General features: G+C 45.4%; 1 protein-coding gene across 3 annotated transcripts in view; it reads left to right on the plus strand.

Annotated features, from left to right (window-relative positions):
* Nucleotides 1–20,433, plus strand: part of Cracd (capping protein inhibiting regulator of actin dynamics) — a 226,483-nt gene that overhangs the window by 175,312 nt on the left and 30,738 nt on the right. Inside the window, exons 1-2 of one of the 3 annotated variants that reach the window (XM_028856063.2) lie at nucleotides 17,770–17,852; nucleotides 19,850–19,871. The exons of 1 other annotated variant lie outside the window; for it this stretch is intronic. In XM_028856063.2, the coding sequence (XP_028711896.1) occupies nucleotides 17,776–17,852; nucleotides 19,850–19,871 (99 nt within the window). In that variant the 5' untranslated portion in view covers nucleotides 17,770–17,775. Of the gene's footprint in view, nucleotides 1–17,716; nucleotides 17,853–19,849; nucleotides 19,872–20,433 lie in introns of those variants that run through there. One more of the 3 variants, XM_028855995.2, reaches the window with a different exon arrangement.

Raw genomic sequence — 20,433 nt, forward strand, 5'->3', positions numbered from 1 at the left:
TAGGGCTTTAACTGTGTTATTATGCACCGTGTGAGTTTCTAAAGAGAGGGATGCCATACGTAGCAGATTCCTTGGATCACAGACTCCTTTTTTTCATAGAGAATACCCAGTGTCATTTATTAAAGTGGCCACTCAGTAATAGCACTAACGTGTTTGCCATAGACGAACTCACGTAATACCACAACTCCCCAAGACTTCTCATTATTATCTCCAGTTTACCAGTGAGAAAGCTAAGGCTAGAGTGCTGTTCCTGACGTCCCAGCACTGGTACATCCCTGAGCAGCTGCAGGCAGTAGACAGTGTGTGCTTAAATGGCCACTACTGCACTTTTCAGAGAAGCTGCTGCATCACCAGGGCCGCGGTGTCCTGCTGGTCTTGGGTCTCTGGGCTCCATTGTCTGCCTGCTGCATTACCAGGGCCATGGTGTCCTGCTGGTCTTGGGTCTCTGGGCTCCATTGTCTGCCTGCTGCATTACCAGGGCTGTGGTGTCCTGCTGGTCTTGGGTCTCTGGGCTCCATTGTCTGCCTGCTGCATTACCTGGGCCATGGTGTCCTGCTGGTCTTGGGTCTCTGGGCTCCACTGTCTGCCCACTGCATTACTTAGGATCATGGTGTCCTGCTGGTCTTGGGTCCCTGGGCTCCACTGTCTGCCTGCTGCATCACCAGGGCCATGGTGACCTGCTGGTCTTAGATCTTTGGGCTCCCTTGTCTGCCCGCATCCTGCTGCTGAATGAGACTGCGGCCTCCACTTGCTCTGCTTCCTGCTCCCCTGGATCCTTGACGTCTGTTTTAGCAGGTCCAACTGCAGCACTTAGAAGTGCCAGCTCTAAGCTAAAGGGTCTCCAGACACAGCGAACTCATGTCAGAATCGGAGCGTTCAAGACAGAGTTGAGGGATGAGGAGGCCCGAGAGGGCCCCTAACAACAGGCAGGACGTGGTGTAGCTGAGGGGCATGAACCAGTCAAGGTAACGGCATAAGCAGAAACTTCAGTGCCAGAATGAATGTGGCAAGCTGGGTATGGTGGTGCCCACACCCTCACATCCCAGGATCCAAGGGGCTTGGGGAAGAGAATTGGGAATTCAAGAGCAGCTTAGGCTACGTGGTGGGATTCTATCAGAAAGAGGGCAAGGAGGGGACAGCAGAGTAAGGGGGAATTTCCATCTCTTTCTATAGGCGCTTGCTCACTGTGCAGCTCAAACAGGTCAAGATGTCACAAGCTAGTAGACAAAACCACAAACAATATCCTTATGATTTTTTTTTTTTTTATATCTTGCCTGTTTGAAAGACTAAAGCAGGCCAGCCTGGGTCACAAAGAAAGACTGTCCCCCAAAAAAGGCCTAAGGGATCCGTATTCATAAAAAATCTGTAAGATTTGAGAGAAAAGTTGATCCAGGTTACAAGATACGGGGTTAGGGCTTTTGTGCATCCATTGAATTCCAGGAATGCAAAAAAAAAAAAAAACCTATAGAATGAAAGAAAACACATGCAGAGGATAGCTCTGATAAGATCCCCGTGTTAGGGGCAGGCAAAGATCTTTTACAATTCAATAATAAAAGGTCAAAAAGCTTTTTTCTTTTTCTTTTCTTTTTTTTTTTTTTTGGAGGTCGAACCCAGGGCCTTGTGCTTGCTAGGCAAGTGCTCTACCACTGAGCTAAATCCCCAACCTCCCCAATTTTTTTTGTTTGTTTTTTTGTTTTTTGAGACAGGGATTCTCTGTATAGTTTTGGTCTTGGATCTCACTCTGTAGACCAAGCTGGCCTTGAACTCACATAGATCCACTTGGCTCTGCCTCCCGAGTGCTGGGATTAAAGGCATGTGCCACCACTGCCAGGCCAAAAAACTTTTTTAAAAAATAGGTAAAGAATTAGTATAGACATTTCTTAGAAAGAGAGAGAGGGGGAAGGAAGGAAGGGAGGGAGGGAGAGAGGGAGGAAGGGAGAGAGGGAGGAAGGGAGAGAGGGAGGAAGGGAGGGGGAGGGAGGAAGGAAGGAAGGAAGGAAGGAAGGAAGGAAGGAAGGAAGGAAGGAAGGATTAGAAAGAGAATGTTGTTAAAAATAAGCCCTACTTGTTCAACAAGGAAATATATCACATACATGAGCTACAGCCCAAAAGTTAGGTTTTGTTTTGTTTTATTTTGTTTTTTAGAAAGTATGTAGCAGTTGGAACCTTCATCCCTTGATGGTGAAAATATAAATCAATAAACAGTTTAGAGCAGGGGCTTGAAGAAATGACTCTGTAGTGAAAAGCATGTACTGCTCTCCCAGAAGCCTGAGTTCAATTCCCAGCACCCACATCAGGTAGCTCACAACCACTGTAACTCCAGCTCCAGGGAATCCAATACCTCTGGCCTCCAAGGGTGCTTGTACGCATGTGCATATATGTCTACATAGACAAGCATATATACAATTAAAAGAAAGAAAAATCTTGTTAAAGAAGGATTTATGGTAAGTTTGAGTCTTGATCTACTACCTGCATTTTGTAAACAGTGAAACTGAGGATCTGACAGATGCTCGTGTTCCTAGTGGTAGAGATGGGGCTGTAACCTCCATCCGCCACTTTGAAATGTTGTGGTTTTCATCTGAAGTAACCCCATCTCCATTTCCTTCACTTAATTCCTCCTCGCTCCTCGGTTTTCTGTACAACTGTGCCTTCCCCAGGGAAACAAGCCCCATGGCTCCCCCTTAGTTTTATCAGCCTGTTAATTTTGCATAGCTGTGACCAGACTCTTTGACGAAAGTAACTTACAGAATTGATTTCCTTTGGCTCATGACTTCAGAAGAGCCGATCTATGGCTGCAGGTCCCCGTGCACTTGGTTAGAATGTGCTGGCAGTGTGAGCACGTGTCAGAAAAACACTGTTCACATCGTGGCAGACAGGAAACAAAGAGAAAGACAGGACAAGGCTAGGGACAAAACACCCCTAAGGACCCATATCTACGCCCTCCAGCTAAGTGCCACCTCAATTTTACAGAGGCTCTTGAAATACTGTCACCAAACAAAGACCAAGCCTCCAACCCCTGAGCCCTTCTTATCAAAGTCTCCGCCCAGTATTGTCCTCACATCTTCTTCACCATGGCTAAGTCTTATGACCTACCATGCTTGTATTTCCAGCCCAGCACTGTGCCTGGCATAGTCTAGGCATTCCGTAATTGCTGAATGAATAAATGCATGAACACTGCATTTTTACTTTCCTGTTGATTTCCACTCTACAAGGCAGTCGTCATCTAATTCACCCTCTAGTTTCCCACTATGATGAAGTATCAAGGACTATGGGGGTCCAGCCCCTTGATAGTCCCCTCCCAGGGTCTGGGAAGAATCTACAACCAACTGATAATTAATCTTTGATGAAAAGAAATGAATCTATGTACCGAAACTCCTTAGTCCACACACTTTATTATTCTGTGTCAGTTCTCTCTCTACAAGCTTCTATTCTGCTCTCATTTTTAGCTCATTTCTTGCCTGATTTCTCTCTACACTTATCTGCAGTCCCTTCCAGGTTCTATCTTAATTCCTTCATCTTAGTTCTGCCCTTTCTAGGTTCTCATCCATCTTGTTCTTTCCCATATCATCTCCTCTCCCATCTCCTTCTCTCTCATCTGTTTCTTCCTCATCTTGTTCTTCCCCATCTGGCTCTTCCTCATCTTCCATCTCGTTCCTCTAGTCCTCTTTTCTAACCCTTCAATCTAGTTCTTTCCTGTCTCAGGTTGTTCCTCTCAAGTTCTTACCCATCTAGTTCTTCCTTTCTCTTTTCTCTTCTCCATCCCCCTGTGCCCAGGGAGTCCCGGTATATATACACTTACAAGCAGTAATCCCTTGACAGTGCAAAACCAGGCTTCCAGGGTCAAACGGAGGGGTGATAAGAATCACATAGAGAGGCAGTAATTGTTAATTATCATTTGCAACCCAAAAGGGAAGTGACTAATGAGGAAATGAATTAACTAAAGGCTAAATTCGGGTAATATCTAAGAAGAGGGATCTTAAGTGCTCAACTATAACCTTAAGCATGATTGGTAGAAAATGTTAAGAATCTGTAAGTTGCTAGATCAATGGGAGAAAATAAAACAGCCTTCTTTTTTCCTGTGGCTCCTATCTGTCCAAGCTATCTGCTGTTTTTCTGCAGGGTGGGGGAAAGTGTGCTCAGTCGCTAGGCAACCTGTATACAGCTAGATGCCTCTGGTGATAGTTAAAGGGAGATCTGGAACTAGAGGTAAGATTTGGGAAAGGAGGTAGTTGGCACATCTGCCAGGCCTTCTCAAACGGGTAGTCTGGACGATTAAGTCTGTTCTTAGAGAGTACAGAGGTATCTCTGATAAGGTACTTTCCTCCATCTGGGGATGGTCCTGGCTGGATGCTGCCAATGACGATAATTTCAGGGAGGCTTGAACTGGGGTTCTGGCTGTACATAGCTGTCAGCACACAAGGTTATCTAAATGTTCCTTTAGTAGAGAGGAAATGGTGCCCAATAAATGATGGAAAAACTACAGTAGCACACAAGAAACTCATAGCAGGAAACAGCTGATCATCAAAAGCCAAATATCACCAAGGCTCCTTGAACCTTAGCTTGACCTCTGGAAGGCCCGGCTTCTTCCAGGAATTAGCTTTGTCATAATCAGTTGAAATCCTACTTTGTATATTTCTGCAGCTTGCAGCAGTGAAGAATACCATCATCACTCTCACCTGCTGGAAAAGGAAAAGTACACCGTTGTGTAGCAGGAATCTTCAAAGTTCTTATTAATAAAATCAAACCTGAGGCCAGTTATTGGGGTAAATACTGGTAGATCAGAGAGACAGAACAAGCCACAGCTATCTCACCTCACCAGTTCCTCAGTTGGTCCTGTTTCCTCAGACTGGAAGCTTCTATGTCTTTATCCCAGTGGCTCTCAGCTGAACTTCTGCTTAAAAGCCTGAATGCTTAACCAGCCGAATGCTTAACCAGCCACATGCTTAACCAGCCAAATGCTTAATCAGCCAAATGCTTCTAGTTTCTGGTCCTCATGCCTTATATACCTTTCTGCTTTCTACCATCACTCCCTAGGATTAAAGGCTTGCTTCCTGGGATTAAAGGCATGATCACCCTGCCTGGCTGTTTCCAATGTGGCCTTGAATTCACAGAGATCCAGAGGGATTTCTGCCTCTGGAATGCTAGGATTAAAGGCGTGTGTTATCACTGCCTAACTAGTGGCTTTTCTGTTCTCTGACCCCAGATAAGTTTATTAAGGTACACAATATTTTGGGGAACACAATACCACCACACCGTTGGCATCATAAGACATGTCCCCAGTGAAATTTCAGCACAGCTCAGGGGCCCCTTGTGTGTTTTCTGTCACTTGGCCTTGCCGATTTCCAGGAAAGATCAACTGTACTTGACCATATACCCTACCCATAGGGACTTGTGGCTAAATTAAACAGGAAATAGAGAAGTTTAAAAAAAAATATTGAATGGAAATTCAGAGCTGGCTAGACGTCGACCTGGGTTGCGTAAGTCTGGGGAAAAGGGTGTTGGTGAATCAGCAGTAGCAGTTCTGAGCGAAGGAGCAGATGAGGAGGCATAGTTGTCTTGTCAATGCAGGAGTTGTCACTCATGAGCGGGGTGACCTGAGGAAGCCAATCCCTTGATCTGATAAACTAACATCCTGTCTCCCAATATCATCATAAGGCCAAATATGCGCATGATTCTGCACAATCTGTTGTAAAGCGCTTTACAAACACATGGTAATGTTCTCAGAGACAGAGATGCTGGACCTGATGACTTCTGGTTTTTTTTTTTTTTCCAGAGCACAGACCTAGAGGAAATTGATAGGGAAAGAGGTTTTTCCACTGAGGCAACTGAGAAGTAGGCTAGGCAGCAGGGATGCCTGAGAAGTCCAGAGCTTGAGAGACGTGCTGGAGGATTCTGTGTCCTGTGATATAGAGACAATTAGACAACACCGAGCTCCCATCTCTAGACTGTTTATTTTAAGATTTCAGGGTGTCTTCCATTTCCTGAAATATGTATGACATACCTGTCTCTCTCTGTTGTAATTGTCAGGCAATTTGGTCCACTATGGTCTGGTGAGCACCCCATATTTTTACAGGATCCCAGAATCCAGGATGCGTGTCAGAGATGCCACACCTGATAGAGTCTGGCTCCAGTCTTTCCCAACAACTGTAGTTGGTTTGATGAGGATATTTAATTGCTCATTAGCATTTCATTTGAATGAGACTCATGGATCTGTTTAGAGAGAAAACTGCTGATCAATTGCAATTGCCCCGTTGTCATGGAAACAAGCTGAAATTGGGCTGTAATTATATTTCCTTATGCCTGAAGTCATTGCTATAGTAATTACCCAATATCTATGGTCCCAAATTACATGATGCTTGTCGAGAGAGAGAGAGAGAGAGAGAGAGAGAGAGAGAGAGAGAGAGAGAAGAGAAAGACAAAGGATAAGAAGCAGGGGGTGGGGAGTGTGCTGGCCTGAAGCATCATTCACTGTGCAGCTGGAGAGAGCCTTCATTTTCAGATGGGAGAATTTCCCTCTGTAGGCTGCGACTCCGGGGTGTTGTTGGTGGGTCTTGGAATGTGCCCAGAGCTTTGAGTAGTGGCTGGAAAGCTGTCAGGTAGGAAGATTCTAGTTCTACTGAGGGCAGAGGTACAGTGTCAGCCGTCGCTAAATGTCTGTCACCCGATGTCACGGAAAGTATGGAAGACTTGTTGAGTTCAGCCATATCATTAAGGTCTCATCAGGGGCTGAAGATGGCCCAGCAGTTAGGAGCACTGGTTGCTCTTCCAGAGGACCCAGATTCAGTTCCTAGTATTCACAGCCATCCAATATTCCAGTCCCAGGGAATGCAGCAGCCTCTTCTGGCCTCCTTGGGCACAATGCATCCATGCATTGCACAGATATGCATTGCACAGGCATGCATTGCACAGACATGCATTGCACAGACATGCATTGCACAGACATGCATACAGGCTCATTGGTCCAAAGCACTGAGTCCTACCCGGCAAAACTTCCACTTTCCAGAGCCAGAGCAATTCAGGCCCCATCCTGGCATGCTGGGGAAACATGCAGCTTTGTTCAGGAGGATTTTGGCAAAAGGGAAGCACTGCTGTCTTCCGAGCTGGCAAATGGACTGTTCACAATTCATGCAGAGTTTGAAAGAAAGCCCAGTTGGCGGGGACTTGAGTTGAAGGCCTTTACAGATGTCAATCATGTCACAATAGATTGGAGGTAAAGCCCAAGCACAGTGACATCACACACCTCTTAGCCCCATGGTCCCCTCAGTGGTTCCTCCTTTTCATTTTATGGGCCCCATATATACATGTCTTCTCCTGTGACCAAGAACACATACCCTGTGACCCCACTGCCTACCCTGGTCCCAGCGACAGAGCATGATGCCAGCATGGACCTCTGAAATGGTCCAGGAAGGTGATCTGAAATGGCTTCACAATCAACAATAACAGTGAAAATAAGTCCTTCACCTGAACGGAAGTTAAAATGTTTGATCTTTATATTGTTAATGAGTATCTTAGCATAATAAACCAATCCATGCGTTACAGCAGAACACAGCAAGTCAGCCAGCCTCAGCCATGTTTCCTGAGATCTTTGAGCACAGAAATGAGACCTTCAGAACAGCCCTGTACTTTGTTCTGTGTCCTGACAAAGTGGGCCAAGGATACTGTTATTTGCTCTGAAGTAGCCTCCTACTAGAGTTAATTCCTTTGACTGAGCACATGAAGTTGGAGAGGGGGAATACCAGTGTCTCCTTCTTCCTGTCCTTCCAAATCCAAAATGACCCATAGGTCAGAGACTTCAGTGTTCTAGGATGTAGAAAAATAGGACCCTCAACACCGCTCCAGAATTACCTCAGTGCTGACACAGCACACTTTACCTCAGAATTGACTCGGCCCACTCAGAGCCTCCGGTTGATAGTTAATGGGTCCTGGGGTGCTCTCGTGGAGTTTAGATGGGGTGACGTAGCTGGAACCCTTGGGGCTGATGGCCCTGGGCATCAGACACCAGCACTGCACCTCCCAATCTTATCTGATGTTAGGCCAATGTCTAACATCTCTCTAGCATCTTCCTCCCTCTTCACCCACTTTCTCCTCCTTTTCCTTTTATGTTCTGTAGAACTTCTAACCTTCCAGATAGAGACTTTAATTTAGGAGTGTATATGGAGGTGACATCAAGTCTTTAGGGTGAAGGAGCTTTTGGTCTACCTCTTCAGTGTTTTGGGTCTGCACACAGTTATGTGCTACATTGTTTTTTGTTTGTTTGTTTGTTTGTTTGTTTGTTTGTTTGTTTGTTTTGAGACAGGGTCTCACTGTCCAGCTCTGGTTGGCCTAGAACTCACTTTGTAGGCCAGGCCTTGAACTCCCAGAGATCCGCCTACCTCTGCTTCCAAATACTGGGATTAAAAGCATATGCCACCTCACCTGTCCACAGTGACCCTTAGAAACACTGCTATTCATTGTGGTATTGTTCAAAATAGCCAACAAATAGAAACAGCCCAAATCTCCATGGATGGGTGAATAGCTAAACAAAATATGGATTATAGCACATAGTGTTTTAGTAGTTAAAGAAGAATGGGATTCTGATATTGTATGACATGGGTTTAAGATAATATATAAATGGGGTCAGGGAATACAGCTCCATGATTGAGCATTTGCCTATGTGTGCCAGGCCATAGCTTCAATGTTTGCTTATTGTCTTTCAAGTGCATTATGTTAAGTGAAATGTGTAGCTAGAGTTTTCCTGCCTTGCCCACAGTCAGGACAAATCTCTATCACCCGCCAGTCCCACAGCCACTCAGATCCAACCAAGTAAACACAGAGACTTATATTGCTTACAAACTGTATGGCCATGGCAGGCGTCTTGCTAACTGTTCTTATATCTTAAATTAATCCATTTCTATAAATCTATACCTTGCCACGTGGCTTGTGGCTTACTGGCATCTTCACATGCTGCTGGTCATGGTGGTGGCTGGCAGTGACTCCTTCTGCCTTCCTGTTCTTTCTTTTCTCCTCTCTGTTAGTCCCGCCTATACTTCCTGCCTAGCCACTGGCCAATCAGTGTTTTATTTATTGACCAATCAGAGTAACTTGACATACAGACCATCCCACAGCAGAAATTAACAAGGCACAAAAGTAAAAAAAAAAAAGAAAATGCTGTATGATTCCACTTATAGGAGGCACCTAGAAAAGGCAAATTCATAAAGATAGATAGTAAAATACCAGTTACCAGAGACCATGGAGGAAGAGGAAATGCAGAATTATTACTGAAGGGAGATAGAGTTTGTTTAGGGTGGAGAGGGATGACAGTTGTATAGTAATATGAATGTACTTGATGTCAGTGAATTGTACAACTAAGGTGGTCCAAATGGTAAATTCTGTGTCAAATATATTTTTCTACAATTAAAAAAAAACTTGCAACTAATATTGTGGCTGTTTTAAAAACTCATAGACACCCATGTCTCATTAGATGTTGATAGGTTTGGAAGTGACACTGGCTTACCCTTGTGTGTAGATGTAACCAATCGTCTTATTAAAATAAGAAACACAGAGCCAATGTAAAAGAGAAAGCCGAGAGGTCAGAGCTCAGAGATAAAATCTTACCTCCTGCAGTGCTCCTAACTTCCCCGAGAGAGAGCTACTTCCTGTTTGTCTGTGTTTAAATAGTCTTTCTGTTCTGCCTTCTCATTGGTTGTAAACCCAACCACATGACTGCCTCATCACTGCCTGTAAGTACCACCCTCCAGGTCTTAAAGGCGTATGTCTCCAATACTGGCTGTATCCCTGAACACACAGAAATCTACCTAGCTCTTCTAACCATCACGCTCTTGCTATGGCTCTAATAGCTCTGACCCCAGGGCAACTTTATTTATTAACATAAAACTAAAATTACATTTCAGTACAAATAAAATATCACCATACTTGTGTGTGCACTTTGTAGTGTGGGTGCTCCTGTCTGTGGCTGAGCAACTTCTGCCCGTGTGGCACCCATGTTCACCCCCAAAATACAAGCATCTTGAAGTAGAAACCTCCGAGAAGGGAGTCAGGAGCCAGGTTCCAGTCAGAGTTCAACGTCCTCTGTGTCTCTCTCCTCACTCACTTTGTGGGCCTGTGCATCCTCAGGCCTCAAGATGCAGGTCTCAGATGCCATGGGCACACAAGCGTGTCTGCTGTGTCCCGTGGTTCTGGGAGGTCAGTAACTTGTTGGAGCTGATGCGGGGCCTGGGTTAGCAGCTTCCTTTCCTGCATCTGCCACATGGCTTGTGGGGACTGTGTAGGGATGTGAGGAGCAGCCACCCCTGTCTCTGTAGAGAAATGGGGGAGGCTTGGAACAGGGCTGGAAACTCTGGATTTCATACTCTGGAGCTCTGTATTGACTTTGAGGGGTCTTTGAACAGGAAAGGACAACATCAGTCATGACAATCTTAGCCTGGATCTGACCGCTCTCGGAAAAACACAGTGCAGGTCCTGGAAAAAGTGGGGAGAACAGAAGATTTGTGGAAATGTCGAGCTGGATTTCATTCCTACTGAGTCTGCAGAGATGACCACGTGGCAGGCAGGATCCATTGCATGGCTTGAAGAGAGGGTTAGACGGTTATTAAAGATGCTTCTTTTCTTTATAGCAATGTTATGGGATAACAGTTACCTAAGAGGGAAAGAAAGGCAATGTGTAGAGCCTGGAGAGCCCCAGGCTCTTGTTATCAGTGCCTTTGAGAAGATAAGTACAGGAGTCAGCAAAGACTGGAACCTGAGACCAGAAGCTGGTCCTGGTGCCTGCAAGACCTCAACGTAAGTTTTTGGAGTTTCAGCTTCTCTGCAATAACAATGACATCAATGACAATAACATCCAACCGGGACAGAAATAGAGAATGAGGTTCTGATGTCCTGGCCATCCTCTTTTGTCATTTGGGGTTCTGACTGCTAGAACCCCAGAAACTCCTGCTGCATGGTCCTAGCAGGCTGGAAGTAGCCATCTCTTTGACCCTTAGAAGCCACAGCCATGACTCTCCCTGGCTTTATAAAAACTTCTCACAGACCAATGCTGTCTGAGCTTCTTCCCAAGTGGCCTCTCTTCCTCTTTCAAGAACTTTTTGCTTTTCCCATGTACTTGGATTCACCTTCAAATCTTGTTTAAGTTAAAATGGTGGTGAAGTGATTGTATGCACGATCCTGCAGCAAAAGTTTAAAACTGTGAGATTGGGGGTGGGGGGATGGGAGGGGTTGCTGGTACTTTATACATCTCTTGTCATTCAGAAGCTGCTCCAGTTCACCAGAAGAGAAGGCTCCACACACTAAGTCCCTCCTTCTCTCTGAGCAGGGGTATGGCCTTCCAATACAGTTGGGGGGCAGGGAGGTGTCCTAAAAGAAAGGTGTATTGAAGAGCTATGGAGGCCTCCTGCCTCCCGGTTCCTTCACAACAGAAGGAAACAGAAGAAATGGGCCTGGCCTACTTCAGTCAATGGTGAAAGACCTTTAAATGTCAAGAATAAAGAGGCCCAGATGAGCCCTGCTAAGGTACAGTTTGTGGCAAATTGTTCCTCCACTCCCAATCATGTAATTGGAAGTCTCCAGCTGGCTAAGGACAATGATCCCACAAAGCTCTTTGTCCCTTAGAACACAGTTCAAGCTGAGCTCTCCACCGTGCAGGCTCTTCGGTTTCCACTCCAGCCTGCATCAAACCCAGAAACTTTGGGTCATATTTTTGTAGTCTTTGTCTCTGCCTCACCCTCAGAGAAAAAGAAGTCATCTCCATGGTAGAGGTGTTTGGAGCCGGAACTGACTTTTAAGATTAGCACTAAAGATTGAATATTATTACACAAACAGCCGAGTATTTAGAGAAAATAACTTATGAGAGTATTCATTCATGAGACTAATGAATCAATCACCACACTCCTCTACTATTTTTTCTCAGTGCTCTAAAATGAAACAACAACAACAACAACAACAAAAAAAAAACCCCTAAATTTAACAAGAAAAAGGCATAAACATGTTTGATCTCCTTAAGGGTAATGGCCACATATAACAAGCTGACCATTTGCTCTGTAGCCAAGGATGACCTTGAACTCCTGATCCTCCCAAGGGCCGTGACTACAGAGCAATGGCTATATCAACACAAAGTTCTGATGTGTTTATCATATGCAATAAACTTAGTGCAAAAAGTCCTTCATTGACTTCTGTGATAAAGGAGATCGTGGCATCTCCATCGATGCCTTAGGGAGGAACACCTAGAAATGATAGGGCATTGAAATCAGATCTGTTCGAAGCATCTCCTTGCCAATAGCTCCTAGAAAGAAGGAACCCCAGAGCTGAGCCAATCTTCTGGACAGTATTTTCTCTCCTGTGGTCATTAGCGGCCCCTTGGCTTAGGGCAAGAGGCCAAAAAATGCAGGTGGCTGACAGAAATCAGCAGAGCTGTGGGAAATGCCTTGGGGCTGGAAACACAAAAATTGGAGTTTGAGGCTGAATTAGAAGCCAGATTTTGAGAGATTAAGATCTCTAACTTTGGAGCACTCTGCCCTAAATGGGAGGTGTATATCAAACACCTTCTCTCAGGGATAAGGGATCAGGGATCTTTGTGAGAGAGGAGGCAGAAGGTCTGTAAGAGCCAGATGTTGGTAAATAACTCCAAGTAGAGACTGTCTCCCAGACCCACCAGGCCAGATGTATATATGAACTCAGACTATAACAGCACACACGAGACCTATACAAATTCAAGACAGACAAAATTCCAGCATTAGGATAGAGAAGTGGACACAAAGTCCCACCCCTAACCAAGAAGCTATTTGCAATTGATACCTGCTGTGGTAGGGAAAATACATTTTCTCCAATGGAGGGCCACTGGGTATGTCTACCACTCTCCATGGACGGCCTCATGCTCATGTGCTTGGCTAACACAAAAATGGATTCCGTGTTTTCTGTGGTATGGTTTCATAATTTTTATCTTAGAGGTTTTTGCTTTGTTACTTTTGTTTTTGTTTTCTTGGGGGGCGGTTGCTATTGATGGGGGGCATGACACATGAAGTTGGTTTGGTGGGGAGGATCTGGGATGACTTAGGAGAGGAAGACTATTATCAAAACATAAAAATTTTTAAATAAATAATTTTTTAAGATTTATTTATTTATTATGTATACAAGCATGTATTACTGCAGGCCAGAAGAGGGCACCAGATCTCATTACAGATGGTTGTGAGCCACCATGTAGTTGCTGGGAATTGAACTCAGGAGCTCTGGAAGAGCAGTCAGTGTGCTTAACCTCTGAGCCATCTCTCCAGCCCTAAATAAATAATTTTTTTAAAGAGTGTATAAATTATAACAGAAAGAAAAAGATCTATAAGAGAAGAGAAACCCAAAAGAATGAAGCTGAGTCTAGGCAGCGGATCTCCTTTTGAAGTACGATTGATAAACCTGCCCACAGAAAGAGGATGGAAAACGGACATGTTTTAATTGTTTATGTTGCTAGAAGAAAAACTGGGACTCAGGGAATAGGAAGGAAGGAGATGCTGGGAAATAACCCAGGCTCTCCGGTGAGACTCCCGAGATGATACATTAGACATGAGAACAACTCAGAGATGAGTCCCAGCCTTGGAGAGGTTGCTGGTCAGCATGGACAAGTGTGGGATTGGCTAGAGGAATTCTCCCTTGCTGTGTGCTGCCTGCAATTGTGGTTGGCCCATTCAAGAAAATAGTTAACATGGCAGACAATCTTGTTGGAAAATTGGGGTCTATTAAAAACAAATAAATGCTGATTTGAGATAAAAATAATTCTGAAGCTAAGAACGCCAACACCTTGTTTTACTATCATATTAGACAAAGAGAGAGTGAGCTAGCACAAAGTTCCCATCAGAAGGTCTGCATCAAGTCACAGCGGATATAGATTAGAGTGATAAGAAAGACAGATATGGGGTTGGGGATTTAGCTCAGTGGTAGAGTGCTTGCCTAGCAAGCGCAAGACCCTGGGTTCGGTCCTCAGCTGGGGCGGGGGGGGGGGGGGGGCAGAAAAAAGAGCAAAATACAAATGGCTCATGCTGGCCCATTGACGAGGTGTGAGAGGGAAAATGGCCAGAAGTAACATAAGAAATAAGGGCTGAGAGTTTTTCCAAAACTCATGAAAGACATCAAGCCGCAGACTTAAGAAGAGCTGCAACACTCCAAACTGGAGGAAAGTTCACACCTGCCCACCCTTGCCAGAGTAAAACTGCCCAAAGGCAAATGAGATACAAAATTTTAATCTTCTGAAAGGAAAAATCAGATGATGTATTTTATTTTTCAAAGAAACAGCCATATAAGTATATCCATCAAAATTCTGGCCAATACCAGACCTTTTAAAATAGTGAAGTGTTTTCTCCCTGGATTTGGAGCCTCACAAGACCTGCCATCATCTCTTCTACTGACTTTTCTCAACTAAAGAATTTAGCCGAGTCAGTATGGAAAGGGAAAAGCAAGGAGATAAGAAGAGCTTGAGGTAAAAATGGTGTTCTGATGTAGACAACTTAATTGTATTTTGGATAGGAAGTACAAAGGCTCAGCGATTGTATAGTTACTAAACAACCCTAGTAAAGTCTCTGTTTATAATACCAATATATTAAAAATAATTGTATCCTATGTTTCACCAGTGAGAAAACAGAAAATAAAGATTTTTAATACCATTTATAAGAAAAGTCAAACCCACCAGATATATAGGACTCAATCTATCAGGATATGTTCAGGACCTCTACTCAAAGAAGTACTAAACATTACTGAAAGAAAAGAGAATCTTAACACAGACACATCCCATGATCTAGATTAATAGATAAAGTATTGTAAAGACATCAGCCCTAGATACGTCTGTATATCTAACTCCAGTCTGAAAGTATTGCAGGAACATGAGACAGAGAGAGAGAGAGAGAGAGAGAGAGAGAGAGAGAGAGAGAGAGAGAGAGAGAGAGACGGACAGACAGGCAGACAGAGACAAGCAGACAGAGAGACTCACAGAGACAGAGACAAGAGAAGGGGGAAAGAGAGAATAGAGAAGGATAGGATTGAATTTATGTAGAAATGCAAAAAGGATAGCCATCTTGGGGGAAAAAACAGAGCCACAAAACAAATTAGATATTAAAACTTAGAAAACGTAAGACAGAATGGGCGCGGGCTTATTTCTGCTTTGTTTTGTGATTTTGTTTAGCTGTTGTGGAGGTTTGTGTTTCTTGTTGTTGTGTTTTGGAGGCAGGGTTGCGGGGTTCAGCCCCTACTCATACTCATCCTTCTGCCCCGGTCTCCTGAGTCCTGGGGTTACTGACAGGTGCCCCTCCACCCAGCCGAAGTGGGCTGATTTCCGCCTGTGAAAACAGACAAGGGAACCAAAGGAGCAGAGGCCGGGGTCAGAATCCCACCGAGTTCCTGGCATCACAAACTTTTGAGCTTAAATTTCCCATCGGAAAGCAGGCTTAATAACAGTTCCTACACACGGGCTTTAACTATTACAGCAGGAGGATTTAAATGTTATAGTAAAAAGGTGCGTGCATGCGTGCTCACACACACACACACACACACACTATGTCTTATTGTATTTATTTAGCTCTACACCCACCCCCACCCCCCCACACCCACACACACAGTGTCTTACTTATTTAGAATTGCTAGTAGCACTGTGCTTCTTACAATTGTTACAATTTTTACAACTAGTATTTTTATTCTTTTTGCTTATTTTTCAATATAATCATCTAAAGGCAGGGATGTTTGGAGGCCTCTAGAGGCCTGTGATTCTCATGAATGCAGAATCATTATTTTAACTACTTCGTATTGTCAGCCTCTTGACACACCAGCCTTCCTGGCAAGTGGCCCCGCCTTCCTCTCCCATACTCTCTGTCCTTTCTTGGTGACCATACTCTAACACTGTCTCTGAGCTATGCCAGCTGGCTGGCATGGGGTTGCATTCAGTCGGTTACTCTGCTGCTTCGACTCGGATGGCTTTAGATGTGGCACTTACCCCCTGAGCGTCATCTCTAAGAAGACGAGAGTGTTGAGACTAAATGAGATAATGGCACTGACACTCTTTGGTGAGGTTTCATCACACTTAGAGGTTGCACAGCTGCTCGTTCACACCTTGGGGTCACACGGGCTCGCACCCAAGTCTTTTGGCCCTAACCCTCAGATTTAGCCTGCTTCCTGCAATTTGGTAAATTAAATGCCATAACTGAGTCAGTCTTCCCAGCTCCGTCTAGATCTGGGCAGATAAACAGTCCAGCTGCAGTGCATTGTGGGGGAACCAGTGGAGAGTACCTTTGCCCTATGCTTTCCCGCACTTGGTCTGGGGGGGGGGGCACCTCCCATTAAGGCTCCTCTCTGGGGAGGGAGGGAGAGAGGTGCTCCCTTGGCCTTGAGACCTGCCTGTGCCACCTCTCACTTTGGAAATGCTCTGCCTTGCCGTAGGGAGGGCAAGCTGCTGTATCTGCCGAGTAAGAAACGGTTGTCTCCTAGGACTTCCTTCTCCCAAGTTTCCCTCTGTTCATGCCTCTGTCAGGTAGATGTTCAAACAGCTTTCCAGTGCGACCCTGCAACTGAAGTGTCTGTTTTCTTCTGTTTGATGCTAGAGAGTAAGCCTAGGGTTTTGTGCATCCTGAGTCTTCTACTCACTGAACTACATCCAGCCCCGTTGTTCGTTACTGTAACAAAATACCTGAGTTCCTTGAGGCTGGATACATATAGAAAAGTTTGTTTGACTCGATTTGGGAGGCTGAAAATCCAAATAGTGTGGTGCTGGCTCTGGTCATGGTCCTCTGGTTACAGCATGTCAATGTGGATGGCATCACAGCAAGACAGATAGAGCCAGAAGCAGATGCTTCTTACATTATGTATCACCTGGGCAGAGGGGACGCCAGAGTATGGGGAACGGTTGGACTTCCTCTTCCTACTCATTTAGGAGAACTATGATTTCATGAGAATTGCATCAATTCCTTCTGAGGACAGTGCCCACAATGACCCCACCCCCAACCAACACCCCTTAAAGGTTTTATTACTCCCTAACACTACTGCACTGAGGACCAAGCTTCCAACACTTGGAGCCTTGAATTCAAACCACAGCTAAGCCACAGCAGTTTGCTGAAGTCTGAATCTATATCATGTTCTGTATTCGCAAAACATGTCGAAATGGCTCCAATATGGATGCCTCCCCTCAGTCGTATGCCTCACCCACGGATAGTCCCTTCTCCCAAAGCCCTTACTCTAAATCAGCACTGCAGTCTGGTAGTGTGAGAGAAGCTCTTACCTCTTAGAGATCTGTGTGTTCCTTCATAAATACTGGTGACAGGCGGATCTCTGTGAGTTCGAGGCCAGCCTGGACTACCAAGTGAGTTTCAGGAAAAGGCGCAAAGCTACACAGAGAAACCCTGTCTCGAAAAACCAAAAAAAAAAGACAAGATTTTCCAGAACGAAGATGGTAGGGACAGCTCATCTGGGCAGATCCTCCGGTTAAACACGGAGCAGGGCCATTGGCTCTACAAATAAATACCTCCCTCGAAGTCCTCGCCCTGAGTGGTTCTGAGAAAGATTGTGAGAGAGCCACATTCTCCTTTCCCGATCGCGCCCCCCCCGCCCCCGCTCGCTGTCTGACCCTCTGCAGGAAGGCCGTGATGTTGAAGGACTTTCTAAATAAGATAAGAGACGTGGGCGGGACCCTTTGAGTCAGAAACTCAATCTGGAGACGACACTTACGATCCTAATACAATGAAGCGCGTGGTTTGCATTCCAGGTCCTTCAACTATTCTGTGGGAGCACGGGCCTTCTCCCATGACAGTATTTTTATCCCTGATGGGGGAGCAGAAAATGAGCAGACAGTTCAAGCAATGTCACAGGACAGCATCCTGGGCAAAGTCAAAACTCTTCAGGTAAGACAGCTTGAGACGACCGGAAGAAAGATCGGAGCCCCAGGAGCCCCGCTCCCAACCTCTCTGTGGCGGGAAGTGGAAAAGACCCTGGTTGGTCCTTGAGCGATGGAGTGGGAGGTCCAGGGGTCTCTTCGGGGGAGAAGCTCAGAGTTCTGGTACGCCCCTCAGTTCCCCGGTGAGAGGCACACTTAACACTGCTGTACCCACCCTGAGTCCTCTCCGCCCATCACTTCCGGTTTGATTGGACGTGAGAACAGGTACCTAGGAAAAGCTACGGAGCTCTCATCGGGGGAAAGAGCTCCTAACCCAAGCTGCTGTCAACAGTCTGCATGGCGCACTTCCTTTGGGTGAATCTCCGGTAGGAGAAGGGGCGGGGTGAGACTCGATCGTGTCTGTAAATGCGGCTTCCAGCCACCGCGTCTTAGGAGGATCCTTGCGGACTCCCTGCAGTGAGGACAGTTTTCTTGCTGACTCAGCTGTTGACTGCCTAACAATGAGAAGGTAGTAAAAACGGTACTGTATGAAATGTGGTAAAATAATGGGCCCAGGGAAAAAGAAAAGGAACAAAGACTAGGGAGTCTCATTATTTAGAGCGGTCCCATTGCTTGGAAGCAATTCTCTCACTGGGAAGCAAGGCCAAGGCAAGCCTTCTCTGAGATAGGCGTGCTTGGGGACTCCTGAGACTTTGAATAGATAGTCTATTCCATCTGACTGTACGTCTTTACCACCATGAATGGATCAAGGAATGGATAAGAAGGAAAGAAACAATGAGAGCTGAGCGTGGTGGCCCACGCCTTTAATCCCAGCACTCGGGAGGCAGAGCCAGGCGGATCTCTGTGAGTTTGAGGCCAGCCTGGGCTACAGAGCAAGTTCCAGAACATCCAGGGCTACACAGAGAAACCCTGTCTGGAAAAACAAAAAAGAAAAAAAAAAAGAAAGAAAGAAAGAAAGGAAAAAAAAAACCAAAACAATAATGGCCTGAGAAATGATTGATACAAAGATGCACTGTACTCAAAAATAACTTCCTGTTCTTTTCCCATGGTCTTGTTTCTACTGAGCACACGCTGTATATTTTATGACTTGTGGTCATACAATCAGTGGAAGGTGATGTGTGACACGCCAGGAAGTAGCCAACACCCTGGAGCCACCCCCACGCTTGGCTAGATCATTGTGCCTACAGCCACCACTGGCCGAGGCCCCATTCCGCCCCTACAGCCTGGCCCGCCTGGCTCGCAAATCCCAGCACTTCCTAGCCAGACCTCCTCCTCTTTGTTGCTGCTGGCTGCACTCTTATACTTCTAGACTGTGAAGAAGCACGCTGTCACTCTTCACAGGTTGAAGAGGGAGGACAGGAATAGCCAGGGAAAATGTCGACCCACTTCCCTCTGCCATTTCTGAGGCCCTGGCTTATCGTATGGCTTTTTCTAAAAGGAATGATGTGCAGAATTCAGCCCATGAAATAGCTGCATTTTACAGGAGCTGAGACAGTCTTTAAAAGGTAGATAATGGCCTGGTGCCTTCGATGATATCTGCTCTGTGACATTTCCCATACACCCCTCCCACTTTAAAAGGTGGATTTAAGGGTTGTAAAGTGCATGTAATTGTGCAGTATTGGAAAAAAAAATAGAAACTCAAAATATACGAGTGACTGTGATTTCTTTTAACAATAAGGTATGGTTTTAAATAATCTGATCTCATAATTCATAAAACATGAAACCATCAGCTTCCCTGAAGTGACCATAGGGGAGGGGGTGAGCAGAGCAAAATGAACCTTTAGTGTGAGTGGTCTCGTTTGGGCAGCACTCTGTCGTGTGAGGTCTGCTGAATTCGGCTTCTGCCGCTGGGCTCAGAATCCTTCTTTGATCTCTACAATGTTGACTCTGGCTCTTCGAGGCGGGCAATGGGGAACAGGGTCAGAGCCAAAGGGGGGGGGGTATTTTCTAAGGGACCTAAGGTTTAACTGAATCACTCCCAAAAGACTATGCTTTATTTTTCAGTCGACTAAGCAGTATGTTCCTGGTAAGTCCCCCAAATCTAGTGACTTCCTTCACTTGCATGAGTGCTTGGCATTTCCCCATGACAACATCATGCTGCTGTCAGTGCTCAGTAAGAAGCGGACAAGACCGCCTCCTCGTAGACGCCAGCATGGAATGAGAGAGTTTAGCTGTGTCCGAGGCATGTGTGTTTTGATGTCTGGAACTGTCACTGTGTACATGTCTATGTTCATTTTTTTTTTTTTTAGAAAAGGAATGGACGTCACCTATTTGACAGTGAATGTCCTGGCTCGATGATTAGCCACAATTATTGAAATATTCTTTTGTAATGAAATTTCTCTAGACTATCATTTAACCAAAAAGAAAAAGAAAAAAAAAATAGTTTAAGAGACTGTCCAGCATTCATTTAGAACTCCGTGGAAAAGAACACGGGTGGAAAGGTGTTTGTGTTTGGAAAGGCTGCCCCCTAGTGCCCACTTGTGTCATAGCACCCGGGACTGTCATGGTGCACCCACGGGAGTTAGCCCTGCTCCACTAACGGGTTAACGGAATACGGCACAGTTGCCCTTCCCCGTCTTAAATAACAT

Source organism: Peromyscus leucopus, chromosome 10 (genome assembly GCF_004664715.2).
Source record: "Peromyscus leucopus breed LL Stock chromosome 10, UCI_PerLeu_2.1, whole genome shotgun sequence".
NCBI classification, from domain to species: Eukaryota; Metazoa; Chordata; class Mammalia; order Rodentia; family Cricetidae; genus Peromyscus; species Peromyscus leucopus.